The sequence below is a fragment of the Schistocerca piceifrons genome, chromosome 8 (genome assembly GCF_021461385.2).
Source record: "Schistocerca piceifrons isolate TAMUIC-IGC-003096 chromosome 8, iqSchPice1.1, whole genome shotgun sequence".
NCBI classification, from domain to species: domain Eukaryota; kingdom Metazoa; phylum Arthropoda; class Insecta; order Orthoptera; family Acrididae; genus Schistocerca; species Schistocerca piceifrons.
Genome location: NC_060145.1, coordinates 483,227,246 through 483,243,590, shown reverse-complemented (window position 1 = coordinate 483,243,590; position 16,345 = coordinate 483,227,246). Strand labels below are relative to the sequence as shown.

At 45.3% G+C, this 16,345-nt stretch overlaps 1 protein-coding gene across 1 annotated transcript in view; it reads left to right on the top strand.

The window, feature by feature from the left end:
* The window catches only part of LOC124712476 (GAS2-like protein pickled eggs), an 817,295-nt gene that overhangs the window by 422,200 nt on the left and 378,750 nt on the right, over window positions 1–16,345 (top strand). The window contains exon 4 of the mRNA XM_047242771.1: window positions 2,788–2,989. Coding sequence (XP_047098727.1) covers window positions 2,788–2,989 — 202 coding nt within the window. The remainder of the gene's footprint in view (window positions 1–2,787; window positions 2,990–16,345) is intronic.

Genomic DNA, 16,345 nt, shown 5'->3' with positions numbered 1-16,345 from the left:
AGAAGAAGAAAAGGCTCTTTTGAAGTTAAAAAAGCACGAATCTCTGACGATCAGTCTGAGTGTCGTACCAGCTATATAAATAAACAGTTCTCCACTTCAAGAGAATGGTGTGAACCATCGAAACGCGTAGTGGCAAATAAATAGCTGACTAACGCAGAAACTGTTTTACTTGTATTTATCAACAGTCGCAGCCCTCATAATGCCGTCCCTTTCGACGAAATGTTCATTAATTTATTCTTCTTCTCTTTTCTGGCCTTTACCCCCTGATTTGCGGATTCGCCAATGCCGGTGGTAGAGAGTCGGTGGATTGTCGCGACCCCTTCTGCCCTCTCTCACGACTTCTTCCAGCCGGACGGGATCTGACTATCCCAGCTGTCTGCCTCTAGTGCCGCATCACATGAAAGCGTGCGAGAATTTTCTAAATATTTGCGAATGGTATAAGTGAGGCGGAGCATAGGTACCGACCCGGGTGTGGGAAACCGCCTAAAAGCCACGTCCAGATTGGCCGGCACGACGGTTCTCCGACTTATCGGATTTCTCAATGAGTCCTGCTATAGGCTACGTAGAGTGTCCCACTCTTCTGACTGGTTAGGGTATTCGTTATGCACTTTGAGTCGTAAACGATGAATGACCTTCTGGTTCATAAATACTGCAATCCCTCAACTCATTCGATCGTCTGTTTTGTATACTTCAGCAGCGCAGTGTTTATTTTCTTTCAGTTTGTTGCAATAATCTTGAGGAGACGTAATTCCCCCATGGGAAATGTGGCTTACGAACGTCTCCTTCGACATACTTTAAAGTTCGTCAGACGCACACATAATGGGTCTGCTACAGGAAATAGGGAAAATACAAAGAAGAGCAGCGCGTTTCGTCACGAATCCGTTCAGCATGCGCTGGTGCGTTACGGAGACGCTCGTACAGCGTCAGTGGCAGACGTCACTCACTGGAGAGGTTTTGTTAAAACTCTGGCGGCGCTGTGGCGCGGGTTCCTTAGCGGGCTACTGGGTTAAGTGAAAACTGTCGGATACCCTACGGGTAGGTTCAACCGTACCTTCCGGTGCATTGAATCTCCTCAAAAATATGCTAAAGAAATCATGCACTTTAGTCTGACATATGTGCTATTGGACTTAACACCTAGCTAATAAAGAATTAACCTAGACCTATCCAGTAACTTTATTAAACAGTCTTCACGAAAAATACAAACAAATTTAGACCGTAATAAGTGTAAACAGTGCGCAGTGCAATAACCGTAACAAGTGTGGATAATCAATATTAGAAAAATCCATATGTTGGTCAACTACGTTCTCTACACACACACACACACACACACACACACACACACACACACACACACAAAGAGAGACCTCCTCTGGCGATGAAAAGTGAGACTAAAACTCGCCACTATTACAGGAAGTTCAGTTTTAACACGAAAAGTACCAATATTCGTTTTCATTTTTTATCACTATTGAACGTTGTAAGTTGTCATTCGTACTACAGGTAAATAAATTGGATCCTTTAATGAGGAACAATCGGGTGTAACAGTACGCACAGTTTGTCCTTTTGGAATCAAAATGACCTCTCCACAGAAAGCAAACGAGCACATGTACACAGGAATATAATTACTCAGGAAATGAGTTGTTGGTGGCAGGAATGAATGAAGACACCAATCAATATAGCCTGATATGCGTTATGTGTTGTCATTGTTAGTTAGAAAGAAACACAGTTCCCAGTTGAAGGGGTCGGCAGAAGAAAGTGAAAATACACAAATTTGTTAGGATTAGAATTCTAGTTTTACCTGACGTGTTTTCGAGTACGCCACAAGCTAGTATCATGTAGTTCGCTATGTACGGCTAGAAAGCGCTTTCTGGTAGATAAACTGTTTTTAGTTTCTTTATTTATGCCCTGATTAACTCGAACATAAAGTACGCGACAGCTCAGAGAACGCTCTTGTGCGTTAGCATTTTCTTCCTCCGATAAGTGAGGTTCAAATGGTTCAAATGGCTCTGAGCACTATGGGACTTAACTTCTGAGGTCATCAGTCCCCTAGAACTTAGAACTACTTAAACCTAACTAACCTAAGGACATCACACACATCCATGCGCGAGGCAGGATTCGAACCTGCGACCGTAGCGGTCGCGCGGTTCCAGACTGCAGCGCCAGAACCGCGCGGCCACTTCGGCCGGCGGTAAGGGAGGCGCATTTATGATGATGCACTGTAGATCACGCCAATGTCTCCAACGCGGAGTGGCCGCCATGTTGCTCCTTTTTTTTTTTTTTTTTTTTTTTTTTTTTTTTTTTTTTTTTAAAGTCATTCACTACCCATGAGACGTTGGTGGCTGTTATAGGAACTTGTTCTTTTCAAAATAGTAGCCTAGTAAAGTGATGGTGGAAGGATGTCGTTCCCGATTGTCAGTATTTGGGACAGGTTTTGCAGTTGCAGCATTCGTCTGATGATCAAGGGGAGCCTCCCTGAAACCTAGGTCGGAGCCAGGCGTTTGGTCCTGTTTTCAGTTTATACCCGGGACGGTGTCGTCTGTTGTCCCAGACCAAAATGGCCGAGCGGTTCTAGGCGCTTCAGTCCGGCACCGCGCGACCGCTACGGTCGCAAGTTCGAATCCTGCCTCGGGCATGGTTGTGTGTGATGTCCTTAGGTTAGTTAGGTTTAAGTAGTTCCAAGTTCTAGGGGACTGACGACCTCAGATGTTAAGTCCCACAGAGCTCAGAGCCATTTGAACCAACCAGACCAAAGTAGAAGAAGCTCATGTTGACTGGGGACGCGTGCCGCAGGTTCGGCATGGCGGCGCCGATGCTGGTGCGCTTCGAGCGCGAGATCGACCGCGAGATGGCGGCCGAGCAACGGGCGCTGCAGCGCGCCAGCAGCGTCGCCACCGAGAGCGCCGACAGCGACGACGACGATGACGACTTCGACGCGCCCGTCGGCCCCGTGCCGCAGATCGTCACCAACGACCTCAAGAGCCTCGACGAAATGGTGAGTAGTCGCGGGCCGCCGCCACTCACTGCAGCACAGCGCGAGCAGCGAGCAGCGTGCAGGCTGGCCAGCTGCCGTCAGCCGCGGCGGGACTCCGCGCTTCGGAGCCTCTGTAGCGTCAGCGGCGTCGCCTCGCCGCCACAGTCCACGGCGGTGTGCGTGGCGCGGGACAGATTACGCCTCAAACTGCTGCGAAGATGTGATAGGAAATGTTTCTTGGCGGTCCCGGATGAATTCTCTGCACTGCTGCACGTCGAAAATCAGTGTACAGTGTAGATAACGGTCGCCCCGTCACTTTGACGCCCGAGAGAAGATTACACTATTAACCATTTCAAAACGAATAGTGCAAAGTCCTGTAGCAATTCAACCACTTTCAGATACATTCCGAGAGCCCTGGAATGTAATATGTACACCGCCAACAGTTCGTACACCGCCCGTGACTGGCCTCTAGCGGCTCCCGCCGATACTCACTACCACAGCACCCAAACCAGTATACCACACTCAGATTTCCACGGAAACGAATATAATTCATTGGGTTCAATTAAAACCTCACCAAACAGCATCGCCGAGCTAACTACTCGGCTTGACAACCAAACGTGAGGTGTCTGACTGCTGAGCACCTGTACACAAGCCAAACGGTTAACACTCCCCTACAAAACGTGAATGCGAACGGAAATGCGCTTACGCCACCTCTCGACTGCCCCGTTGATCGCAAAATACGCTAGGAAAACACCTTCGCACCAGGGGGTAGACGACTTCTACACCCCGTGCGAACGGGCAGTGCAGTCCTCCATTTCAAGAGCTGCCATAAATGCTCCAAGACATTATTTAACATTTTGGCGTTAAAGACAGTCGGAATTAGGAGCTGTATGTAGTCATTTTCATTGCCTATTTCCCGCTCCTGCTTAACGCATTTCTGCGAGGTGCTGCTTGCTGGATTGACATTCAAAAGTGTCTTTGCAGTGGGTGTCTGAAAACGCCACAACTCGTGGGAAAATTACTCGTCCTAGTCGCAACCGAACACCACGCATTTATGAGGATCGATGAAAGATCGACCTGTAATCAGGCCGGACAAAAAACCCCTTCCCATTGGATCTGTAATCTGGCTTCTGTGTCACAACTAGCAGAGAGGGAGATCAGGAAATGGTATACTGCGACATTACTTCACTTGTTTTCTGTCACCACCAATATGTATCCCAGTGAATGTCACGCGACTACTCGACTAAGAGGTTACATTTACAAATTAGGTAATATTTTACGTACCTATTAGATTAGATTAGATGAGATTCATTATTCATTCCATAGACCCATAAAAGAGGGAATCCTCCTGGGTGTGGAACATGTCAGATAAACACATTACAAACATGTAATTAGAAAAACTTGAGTTTCATTAATTTTAATGATCCTCAGTCAATAAACAGTAAAATTATGTACATGAATTAAAATTAAACTTCTAATATTTACAGGTTTAATACTTACATCTGCTTTCATTAAATCCATCATTCCGACGTTTGCTAGTTTCTTGACTATTACAACCAACTATTGTCAAAAATTAAAGTAAATTATTCATTTCAGTGATCCTCAGTTAAGAACAGTCAGATTATGTACAAGATTTAAAATTAAACTTCCACTATTTACAGACTTAAGACTTACATTTGCTTCCCATACATCCATCATTCACACGGTAGGTAGTTACTTGGCTGTTACAACCAAGTATTGTCAAAAATTAAAGTATAATAAATTTTCATTAAAATGTTCTACTGCACTTGTTGAGAAACTCATGAATGGAATAGAAGGAGTTGGCCACCAAAAATTATTTTAAATTATGTTTAAATTGTGCCTTGTCTGAAACTAAACTCTTAATGGTTGCTGGTAACTTACTGAAAATATGCGTTGCTGAATACTGGACTTCTTTCTGGGGAAGAGTAAGTGATTTTAAATCTTTATGTATATTGTTCTTATTCCTAGTATTGATACTGTGTGCTAAGCAGTTAGTTGGAAAAAGAGATGCATTATTTACAACAAACTTCATTAAGGAATAAATATACTGAGAAGTTGTGGTTAATATGCCCAATTCTTTGAATAGGTTTCGACATGATGTTCTTGGATTTACACTACTCTTTACTCTTATTATACGCTTCTGTACTCTAAAATTTTTTTCTCTGTTTGTGGGGTTACTCCAAAATATGATGCCATATGACATAATGGAGTGAAAATAAGCAAAATATGGCAGTTTTTTTTATGTATGTCCTATGTCTGACATCATTCGCATTGCAAACACAGACTCTTTTAGATGCTTTAGCAGTTCGTTAGTATGTTGTTCCCAACTGAATTTATTATCAAGTTGTAATCCCCAGAAATTTTACACTCTCAGCTTCTCCTATTTCCATGTCACATTTTATACACACAGGAGAAGGAATGTCTTGGAAGTTCTGAACTGCATATAGTGAGTCGCATTCTAACGTTCGTTTTCTGTAAACGGATGACAAGCGCACAAACTGCGTTACTCGGACTACTATCGATTCCGGTACAAACCTCTCTTCGGCGTGTTAGGAATCCGCAGAAGGAAGGATGATTGGCGTTTAACCTCTCTTCTTTTTCAAACGACCAGCCCGGGATTTGCCTTTAGCGACTTGGAGAAACCACCGAAAATCTGAAATCTGCACAGGCGCTTAGGATATCAACCAGCGTCCTCCGGAGTGCGTGTCCAGAGACTTGGAATAGTCGCCACTGGGCTCGATTATTTAGTAAGTTCAGGTAATAACTGATAGCGACCACTAGGATATTAACTAGCGGAGCGATAAGAGCAAGTGTTTTTGGCAAGGGACGAAAGCGACCTGTGGGTCTGCACGACGTCACACAGTATCCACTGCTCTTCTCACACCTTCTCTGTGTTTGACAAGATTTACTTACACTACAAAGCCTTCATTTCGCCGAACACCATTCTGTCAACCTTGCAAATTTTCGCTGATAAACTATAGTTTCTGACAGACTATTTAATACCATAGCTTGTTGCTAACGACTTACTCCAACGTTTTACCGATATCGTTCGAACACTCTGGCACATGCATATTTCTAACTGCAATTGTTATGGCCTTGCGTTCTTATAAAAATATTATTCTACGAGAAAATCAAATAAATAAATTTATTAAAAGAATAATGTGCAAGTAAACAGCACATCTAAAGCTCAAGGCCTTTCAACTGAATAAAGTTTATGATCGTAACATAGGCACGCAGGACTGTGCAGTAATCAACATGAAGCCTAAAGCGGTCCACTAAATGCTTGCTAGTAATAAATTCCGCAAGAAAAATACAATGAAGTCACAAAAGTAATGGGATAGCGATATGCAAATATACAAATGGCGGTAGTATCGCCGGCCGGTGTGGCCGTGCGTTTCTAGGCGCTGCACTCTGGAACCGCGTGACCGCTACGGTCGCAGGTTCGAATCCTACCTCGGGCATGGATGTATGTGATGTCCTTAGGTTAGTTAGGTTTAAGTAGTTCTAAGTTCTAGGGTACTGATGACCTTAGAAGTTAAGTCCCATAGTGCTCAGAGCCATTTGAACCGGTAGTATCGCGTCACAAGGTACAAAAGGGCAGTGCTTTGGCGGAGCTGTGATTTATATTCAGATGATTCATATCAAAAGGTTTCCGACGTGATTGTGGCCGCACGACGGGAACTAACAGACTCTGAACGCGGAATGTTAATTAGAGCTAGACGCATGGGCCGTTCTATTTCGGAAATACATTAAACATATTGGCACCGGACTTCTCCCTTATCGCTAGCGGTCGCCTTATCAGTAGGTCATCCGAGAACGACTCACGACTTTCCCTGTGTCATCAACCATGTGTCTACAAGCTGTACTCGTACATCCAATAAACGAGCAGCTATAGAAATACACCGTTTGTTGCAATATGCTTGGGACAACAGTACATTTTCAGGCGGACAAACTTTCGAAATTACAGTAGTTACAATTTTCAACAACAGATGGCGCTGCAAGTGATGTGAAAGATATAGAAGACAACGCAGTCTGTGGGTGCGCCATTCTGTACGTCGTCTTTCTGCTGTAAGCGTGTGCTGTTCACAACGTGCAAGTGTGCTGTAGACAACATGGTTTATTCATTAGAACAGAGGATTTTTCTGGTGTTGGAATTCCACCGCCTAGAACACAGTGTTGTTGCAACAAGACGAAGATTTCAACGGAGGTTTAATGTAACCAAAGGACCGAATAGCGATACAATAAAGGATCTGTTTGAAAAATTTCAACGGACTGGGAACGTGACGGATGAACGTGCTGGAAAGGTAGGGCGACCGCGTATGGCAACCACAGAGGGCAACGCGCAGCTAGTGCAGCAGGTGATCCAACAGCGGCCTCGGGTTTCCGCTGGCCGTGTTGCAGCTGCGGTCCAAATGACGCCAACTTCCACGTATCGTCTCATGCGCCAGAGTTTACACCTCTATCCATACAAAATTCAAACGCGGCAACCCCTCAGCGCCGCTACCATTGCTGCACGAGAGACATTCGCTAACGATATAGTGCACAGGATTGATGACGGCGATATGCATGTGGGCAGCATTTGGTTTACTGACGAAGCTTATTTTTACGTGGACGGCTTCGTCAATAAACAGAACTGGCGCATATGGGGAACCGAAAAGCCCCATGTTGCAGTCCCATCGTCCCTGCATCCTCAAAAAGTACTGGTCTGGGCCGCCATTTCTTCCAAAGGAATCATTGGCCCATTTTTCAGATCCGAAACGATTACTGCATCACGATATCTGGACATTCTTCGTGAATTTGTGGCGGTACAAACTGCCTTAGACGGCACTGCGAACACCTCGTGGTTTATGCAAGATGGTGCCCGGCCACATCGCACGGCCGACGTCTTTAATTTCCTGAACGAATATTTCGATGATCGTGTGATTGCTTTGGGCTATCCGAAACATACAGGAGGCGGCGTGGATTGGCCTCCCTATTCGCCAGACATGAACCCCTGTGACTTCTTTCTGTGGGGACACTTGAAAGACCAGGTGTACCGCCAGAATCCAGAAACAATTGAACAGCTGAAGCAGTACATCTCATCTGCATGTGAAGCCATTCCGCCAGACACGTTGTCAAAGGTTTCGGGTAATTTCATTCAGAGACTACGCCATATTATTGCTACGCATGGTGGATATGTGGAAAATATCGTACTATAGAGTTTCCCAGACCGCAGCGCCATCTGTTGTTGAAAATTGTAACTACTGTAATTTCGAAAGTTTGTCTGCCTGAAAATGTACTGTTGTCCCAAGCATATTGCAACAAACGGTGTATTTCTATCGCTGCTCGTTTAGTTTTTATTGCCGTTTCAAATATACCGGTCATTTTTGAAACACCCTGTATATATATCCATTCAGGGGAGCCGTTTTACTTAAAAGTCGCTTGCCTGGAGTCGGCGGACAAATACGACAATGCAGTGGCCATGTTATTCCGGATTACGATGTAATGTTGTGTGTATGCATCTCCAAAGGAACATTGCATCGTATTTCGGAATGACGCATGCACTCCAATATCGTACATTTAGGAAATGAAATATTTCGCAGTCCTCAGTGTCAGGAATGTGCCGAGAATGCCAAACTTCAGGCATTACCTCTCACCACGGCCGACACAGTAGCCGGCGATCCTTACTTAACGACCGAAAGCAGCGGCGTTTGCATAGACTTGTCAGTGCTAACAGAAAAGCGACATTGCTTGAAATAACCGCAAAAATCAATGTCGAACGTACGAAGAATGTCTCCGTTTGGACAGTGCGGCGAAAACCTGGCGTCAATGGACTATGGCAGCAGACGACGGATGCGAGCGCCTTTGCACGACATCGCTTGCAGCGCCTCTCTTGGGCTCGTGACCATGTCGGTTGGTCGGTTGACCCTAGACGACTGGAAATAGTGGCCTGCTCAGATGAGTCCCGATTTCAGTTGATAAAAGCTGATGGTAGGGTTCCAGTGTGGCGCAGACCCCGCGAAAACGTGGACCTTAGTTGTCAACAAGGCACCGTGTAAGCACCATAACTGTGTGGGTTGTGTTTACCTGGAATGGACTGTGTCTTCTTGTCAAACTGAACTGAACACTGATTGGAAATGGTTATGTTCGGCTACTTGGAGACCATTTGTATTCACTCGTGGAATTCGTGTTCCCAAACAACGGTACAATTTTTATGGATGACAATGTGCATTGTTAAAGGGGCCACTGTTGTTTGCGATTGGTTTGGAGAACGTTCAGCACAATTCGAGCGAATGATTTGTGAACGCAGATCACCCGAATCGAATCGATTCGAGTATTTATATGACGTAATCGAGAGGTCAGTTCGTGCAGAATATCCATTCGTAATTATAGACTGCTGTAGAGGCAACATGGCCGAGTATTTCTGCAGGAGACTTCCAACCATTTGTTGAGTCCGTGTCACGTCGAACTGAGGTCCGACGAGATATTATGAGGTATCTCATGACCTTTGTCTCCTCAGTGTGCAGCACATAGCGTTATTCAACGAGAAGACAACGACAGTTATATCGGAAGCTCACAATGCCATGTCGAGAGTTCTGATTGTTACTTGTTATCTCCACTTGCCTATGAGTGATGTTTTTTAAATATAGACTTTAAGAATATTGATGAAAGTAACAAGTTTGGAACTTTAAACCGTAATAATATACCCGCTCTTAACTTCGTCGTTTTCTCAAAATTTGTACCACACTGTAGTAAGGTAACTCCTTAGTTGACTAAACGAAAGTTAGTTGTAATGCTATTAGCACATAACACTCATTAAGATCTCTTATTAAGACGAGAAACTGTATAGTCATAACGTTTGTTTCCTTGCACAAAATGTTAGAGCGCCTTTGTGAACACTGGTCAGTTGTTACCATATCCTTGCCTAATAAACCGTTGAGTGAACAAATACAAGTCAAACAAAACACCGTTTGTCGTGTATCACTCTCTAACATTTCTTTTAATTAGAACTGCGGCAGCGTTTTCGGTTGATTGTAGGTATCACATAGAGTACCTAATGGCCCATCTTTGTTCATCGTATAGAGTGGCTGTAAAAGACGCAGTAATAATAACAATATCCAGAAAAAAAGTCACTTGATGGCACTTCGTTTGGGGTATGTAACTTGTGTTTTGCAGTAAATACCTCCCTCCGTTCATCGAAGCTTCTCTGAAGCCATCTAACTTTTCATCAGACATGCCGCACTAGGCAAGACAGTCATGAAGGCAATGCCCGGCTAAGGAACGTGCTTATGTAAATGTCTGCAGGTAGGAGAGGAAATAAACCGATTCCGCTTTAATGGTCGGGACACTCAATCTTACAAGCCAGCCAGAAGCCACAAAAATGTCTTCCAGTGGCTGCAAATTGTAGGCACGCCGACGTGGAGGGTCATTGGTTCGGAGAATTACTTTACACCTAGCGACAGGCCAACGTTCCGGTAGTCCGAACTGACTGCATCGTTACCCATTCTTACATCTCAAGGCATTTCCCCTCCAAATGATACCTGATTCAGGTGAGGAAAGCTTTCCCGGAAACTGTCCGCCTTCATAGCCCCCACAAGGCCGGCGAAACATTCGTAGGGCCCTCGAAGGCTACTTGGCTGGCATCGGCAGCATTTCCGCTAAGAAGCTGAAGCTAGTTTGACGTGGCAGTAATTAGTTCGACATAAATCAGTATGTGCGACGTCACTATGAATAAAAATGCATTTTTAAACTAAACGGTGTCTGGATATTGTCGTACTGACGCTATGGCTGTAAAATTTATAGCTTCTTTAATTTACCTCATGGCACTAATTGACATTAGTGTAAGAGCTACAACAACAACTAAAAGAAAATTACGATGGAGCTCCGTTGCGCTGATGAAATAATGCGGGACGACTCGCCCGCGAAAAAATTCTACAAAATTACCCTATTTTAAGGAGGTTAGTATTTGGTTACTCATTAAGCCTTACCTTGAATCTTAACTATAAGAACGCTGTGCCACAAACTTAAGTTATCATGACTGCCGGGGAGAAAGTTCCCCTCTCGGTGCTGCTCGCCGAAACGGTTAATCCATAAAGAGAATAGAGAACTAATTGAGGCTTGTGCGGGATGTATTAAACCTGTACAACATGGTTTCTCAGTTGACAGATCGCCAGATTAAGAACTCTAGCATATCGTGCCTGTCCACCTAAGCAGCGAATCTTGCGTCCACCGTGACTGGAATGAGGTAGATGGGTACCTGTCACAAGTCTTCTCTTCACGAAATCCCCGCCCACTTCGTATGCAAGCAGCATGGGAGACCTGCAGCAGATGTTAAATGAGAAGTTTTTGACGATTGTGTCCGGCACCACACACGCTCGTGGATTCCGTGACGCAGTGAACTACAGTTGTTTCCGGGCTTTTTTAGGTGTTTCACGGTACAAAAATGTAGACAGTAAATACAGGGTGTTTCAAAATGAATATACGGGTTTAATGCATTATAGCACTTAATACATTCACCTTACAATTATAAATAATACACCAAATGAAAGAGAAAGACAAACAGTTTTTCTTACACTTATCCAGTGTGAACACCGGTCACACACCGATTCGATAGACGAGTTGTTCTGAAACCTTGATCAGTGTGTCAGGAATAACTATTGCAATAACACTGTTTATAAAGTCGGATAGATCAGCTGGTATCGGAGGCACAATCACATGATTGCGTCAGATCGTGTGTGGACGTGGAGGTCATGCATAAATGCTTTGTCAACCCCCTTGCGCCCAATCAGCCGGTCGGATACAGCCTCGTTTATCCAGTCGCGTACTGAGTTATGCCTGTGAGGCGGCGCACCATCTTGCTCCCAAGTAAGGATGTGTTGTTCAGCTTCTTCCCATTGACGCACGGGCCATAGCTGTAGCACATCAAGACAAGAAACATCAGTTACAGTTGATTCACCGAAAAAGAAAGGCCCATAAACTTTCCGCGGGGATATTTCTTGGGGAAAAGGCGTTTTTCAGTCACTCTTTGTCATTCTATACTCTTTCCGTTGCGCACAGATATATAAACAAAATTGGTTGAGCTGCTCTTGCATTTGGTGTTTTATTTGCAATTGTAAGTCCAACGTAATAAATACTACAACGCCTTAAAACCGGTATGCTCATTTTGAAACACCTTGTACTTTGCCGGATGAGCTTCTTTCGCATGTAAAAAACTCCTCGTTGATGCGCTGTCATGTAGGATGGAGACGATACATCTCAGTATTTTGTAATGGGTTATTCATAGGTGCCAACGGGGTTTCAGAAGACAATTGCGTGAAAACTACATGAAATGCAGAATACAGACACATATTAGTATAGAGCGTCTTTCGCACTTCTTAACTCCCATTAAAGGTGCTTACTGTGGGCTCTGTTTATGGCGTGGCAAATGTCATTAAGTGCAGTCGATGCTGCTGCTCCCTGGGGAGGAGCAACGACTGCAGTCAGCGCCCGAAATCTGTTCTCTGGACTGCCTATGTGCAGGCGCGAAGTAATTCGATGCCAGAATACGGATACATGCTCTGAAACGCATTCGCCCTGTGGTGTTTTGTAGTTACCGCGCAGTCGACTTCTGAAATCCCAGAGGTAATAATATCAACGCTGTACATCTCATGGACAGTTTAGTCTCCAGAGGCGACGCTGTAGGCAACAGGTGACTGCACAGAAAGTCATGCCACATCTACTACATATGCAGCTGTACTCTGAAACCCAGAGCCAGAGGCAGACGATACTTTGTGTATTATTGCCACTCCTACCGTTTCGTGTTCCAGTGGCGAACGGTACGCGACAGTAACTGTTGTCCATCAGCCTCCACCTCAGCTGGAATGTCTCTCATTTCAGCTGCATGGTATAAGCGCGAGATACGTGGAGAAGAACGAAATGCACGATGCAGTCACATTAATGTGACCTCACCCTGTGCTCGACGGCAACGTGCAGTAACCACTCACATACGACAGGTCGTAACACTGACAGTGGGGCGTATATAAACGCGTCGGGGTGACACGGGAAAGTGTGCAGTCGCTGTCGTAATACGGAAACGGAACTGTTTATCTGACGTGCAAAGGGCATGTTCATTCGCATTCGGACCAAAGATATAAGCATGTCCGGAACGGCTAAGTGCGTAAACTGTTCGCGTGGTGCCGTGGTTAAAGCATGCTGTGCGCGTTAAAGTGGTGCTGTGCAAAACCGACGCCGAGGCAACTGTGATACACCATGGGCGTTAGATAAAGTGCCGAACGATGTCTGCGGAGACGTGTACGGGCGAATAGAAGGTCGCCTGTTGAGTAACTCGTCCCACAGACGAACCGAGATGTAGTAACAGTGTCCTCTCAACGATCGTTCTGCGAGCGTTGCTGCGTTTCGGCCTCTGCAGCAGCCGCCCGGTTTTGCACCCTTGCTGAGTCCTGTTCATAGGCGACGAAGGCTGCACTTACACGCCAGTACCGCAACTGGGTGTAAACTGAACTGTGGCATGTGGCCTTTCAAGGTGAAGTGTACGGCGTAAAGCTTCTGAAAGCAAACAACCTGCTACAATTGCTGGGAGGGTTTAGGCAGGAGAAGGGAGTGCTGTGGTCTGGGGACTGTTTTTTTGTCATTCCATCGATGAACTGGCAATTCTAGAAGGCATAATGGATCAACCGAATTGTGCATATATCCTTGGGGGTCAAATCCATCCCTACATACTCTGTGGTGACGTGGGTGCTATTCTGTCATTCTGCGCAACGGATTAAACTGAGATGTACCCTTTACCCTGTGGCTCCTGCAAGATGCAATTTCCAACCCCACACTACTAAAGAAGTCAGACAGACGTTCCTAACGTTCTAAAGAGAAATGCCTGAAAAACTTTCAGCAATAAATATCTTCTGGAGTCGTCCACTGTAAGGAAGTGACACAAAAATTCACAAAATTTCTTACGTAACTAGTGGGATACTTGGGTATTGGAGTAGTGCTAGTTAGTGTAAGAAAAACATGAAACTAACGAAAATTAGTATTTATTTTGCTAAAATTCTGAGAAATCACAATGGCACCTTTAGTTATGAACTGAACAAGTTACCTCTCAAAGATAGGATTCGCTAATGAAATTTCTATACAAAGTTCAAAATTGTTATTGACTTGGCAGAATGGCTGAGAGCCGCGCCTACTCAACTTGACTAATTATCCGTTAGAATGTTGCTAGGTATGGTCGAGGCTGTCGCGTGTGAAATGCAGTGAAGTGTACTGTTGTGGAGGGGCTCGCAAGAGCTGTAGTGCACAATACCGTAAGCTGCGATGACTGCTGTCTGCGCCGCTCTCTGCTGACAAATAAGATAACTCTCATTCTATCTGGATTGCCCTTTGCCAATCAAACTCTCCCTACGCCTTGATGAAGTCAAGGAGTCCTATTCGCCCCTAGTCTAACTATTGGCGTGATACACCGGTCAGATAACCAGTCCACCGCGATGCCACTCAAAAATTCGCTTGCAGGCGTTTAACTATAACTCTGTCCGTTCACACCACACAATAAGTGTGGCGGCCAACACAGTGAACAACACTTAAACGCAAATGTAGCGGAATTTGCTTTTAAGCCGAACACGGGGTCGTCCTGTCACTCGGGTAAACGCTGTCTGCTCTATGGGCGGTCGCGCGCCGAGGTAGATAGGTTGAGTCGTCCTCTGAACGGACTGGCCCCCCGGTGTGCGGTTTGCGTCTCCCGAACTAAAAGCCCCTGCGACCGTCGTGTCTTGAATGTGTGTGTGTACGCCAGCCTCGAGTATTTCAATCTCGGTGCGCATTTGCGATTTATTAGTTATTTGTTTATCGTTTACATGAATTCGTACAACATTGACTTTATCTTATCGAGTTTGGGTTCGAATGAAGTGTCTTGATGTGCGGAATATGATTGTGAGCGCGGAATATGTAAGCAATGAAGGTCAGGAGACCACGACGTCTTACAATACAGCTTGTTTTTGCTTGGCACAACGGCATCTACCAGCAGGGAAATGCAACGTGCAGGCAGCTCGCAGGGTATGTGCGTAGTTCCGTAAGCACCCGGCGACTTTACCGTACTCCCCTGGCCACCAAACTCCCCGGACTTAAACGCAATCGAGGATCTATGGGACCACCTCGATTGGGTTGTTCGCACGATAGATCCTCAGCATAGTGCATCAGATCACAGCACTGGAATCGGCATGGCTCCACACCCCTGTCTGTACCTACCAGAACCTCACTGACCCTAACTGCACATCTCGCAGTGGCCCGCGCTGCAAAAGTTCGTTATTTAGGATTCTGACAAGTGATCACATTGATGTAGTTGGACAGTGTATGTTGGTGGACTCTACAAGGAACTTGTGCTCTCGGAATTTGGACAGTATGCGATGCATACATAGAAAATGTCGTGGGGAAGGCTAACCAAAGGCTGCGTTTTATTGACAGGACACTTAGAAAATGTAACAGGCCTACTAACGAGACTGCCTACACTACGCTTGTCCATCCTCTTTTAGAATACTGCTGTGCGGTGTGGGATCCTTACCGGATAGGAGTGACGAAGTACATCGAAAAAGTTCAAAGAAAGTCAGCACGTTTTGTATTATCGCGAAATATGGGAGAGAGGGTCACAGAAATGTACAGGATTTGGGCTGGAAATAATTAAAAGAAAGGAGTTTTTCGTTGCGACGGAATCTTCTCACGAAATTCCAATCACCAACTTTCTCCTCCGAATGCGAAAATATTATGTTAACACCGACCTACATTGGGAGGAACGATCACCACAATAAAATAAGGGAAATCAGAGCTCGTACGGAAAGACATAGGTGTTCATTATTTCCGCGCGCTATACGAGATTGGAATAATAGAGAATTGTGAAGGTGGTTCGATGAACCCTCTGCGAGGCACTTAAATGTGATTTGCAGAGTATCCATGTTGATGTAGATGCAGAGGTGCATAATGTCCCTTGTAGCGTCTGCCGTTGGGGTCTGTGGCGCTTTCGGAGCGCGGTGCTCCTGTCTTTTCTATTTCCACCATCAGCCATACCTGGTAGCGGTCCAATTGTGGGGAGCAATACCTGGCAGAACAGCGGTTTTGTAAACCATGTCACAACCTCAATGAACCTCAGTCTGTCTTTTCTGTGATTAGTTTTTTTGCCGGCCGGTGTGGCCGTGCGGTTCAAGGCGCTTCAGTCTGGAACCGCGTGACCGCTACGGTCGCAGGTTCGAATCCTGCCTCGGGCATGGATGTATGTGATGTCCTTAGGTTAGTTAGGTTTAATTAGTTCTAAGTTCTAGGCGACTGATGACCCCAGAAGTTAAGTCGCACAGTGCTCAGAGCCATTTGAACCATTTGATTAGTTTTGTATACTGCAAGCAG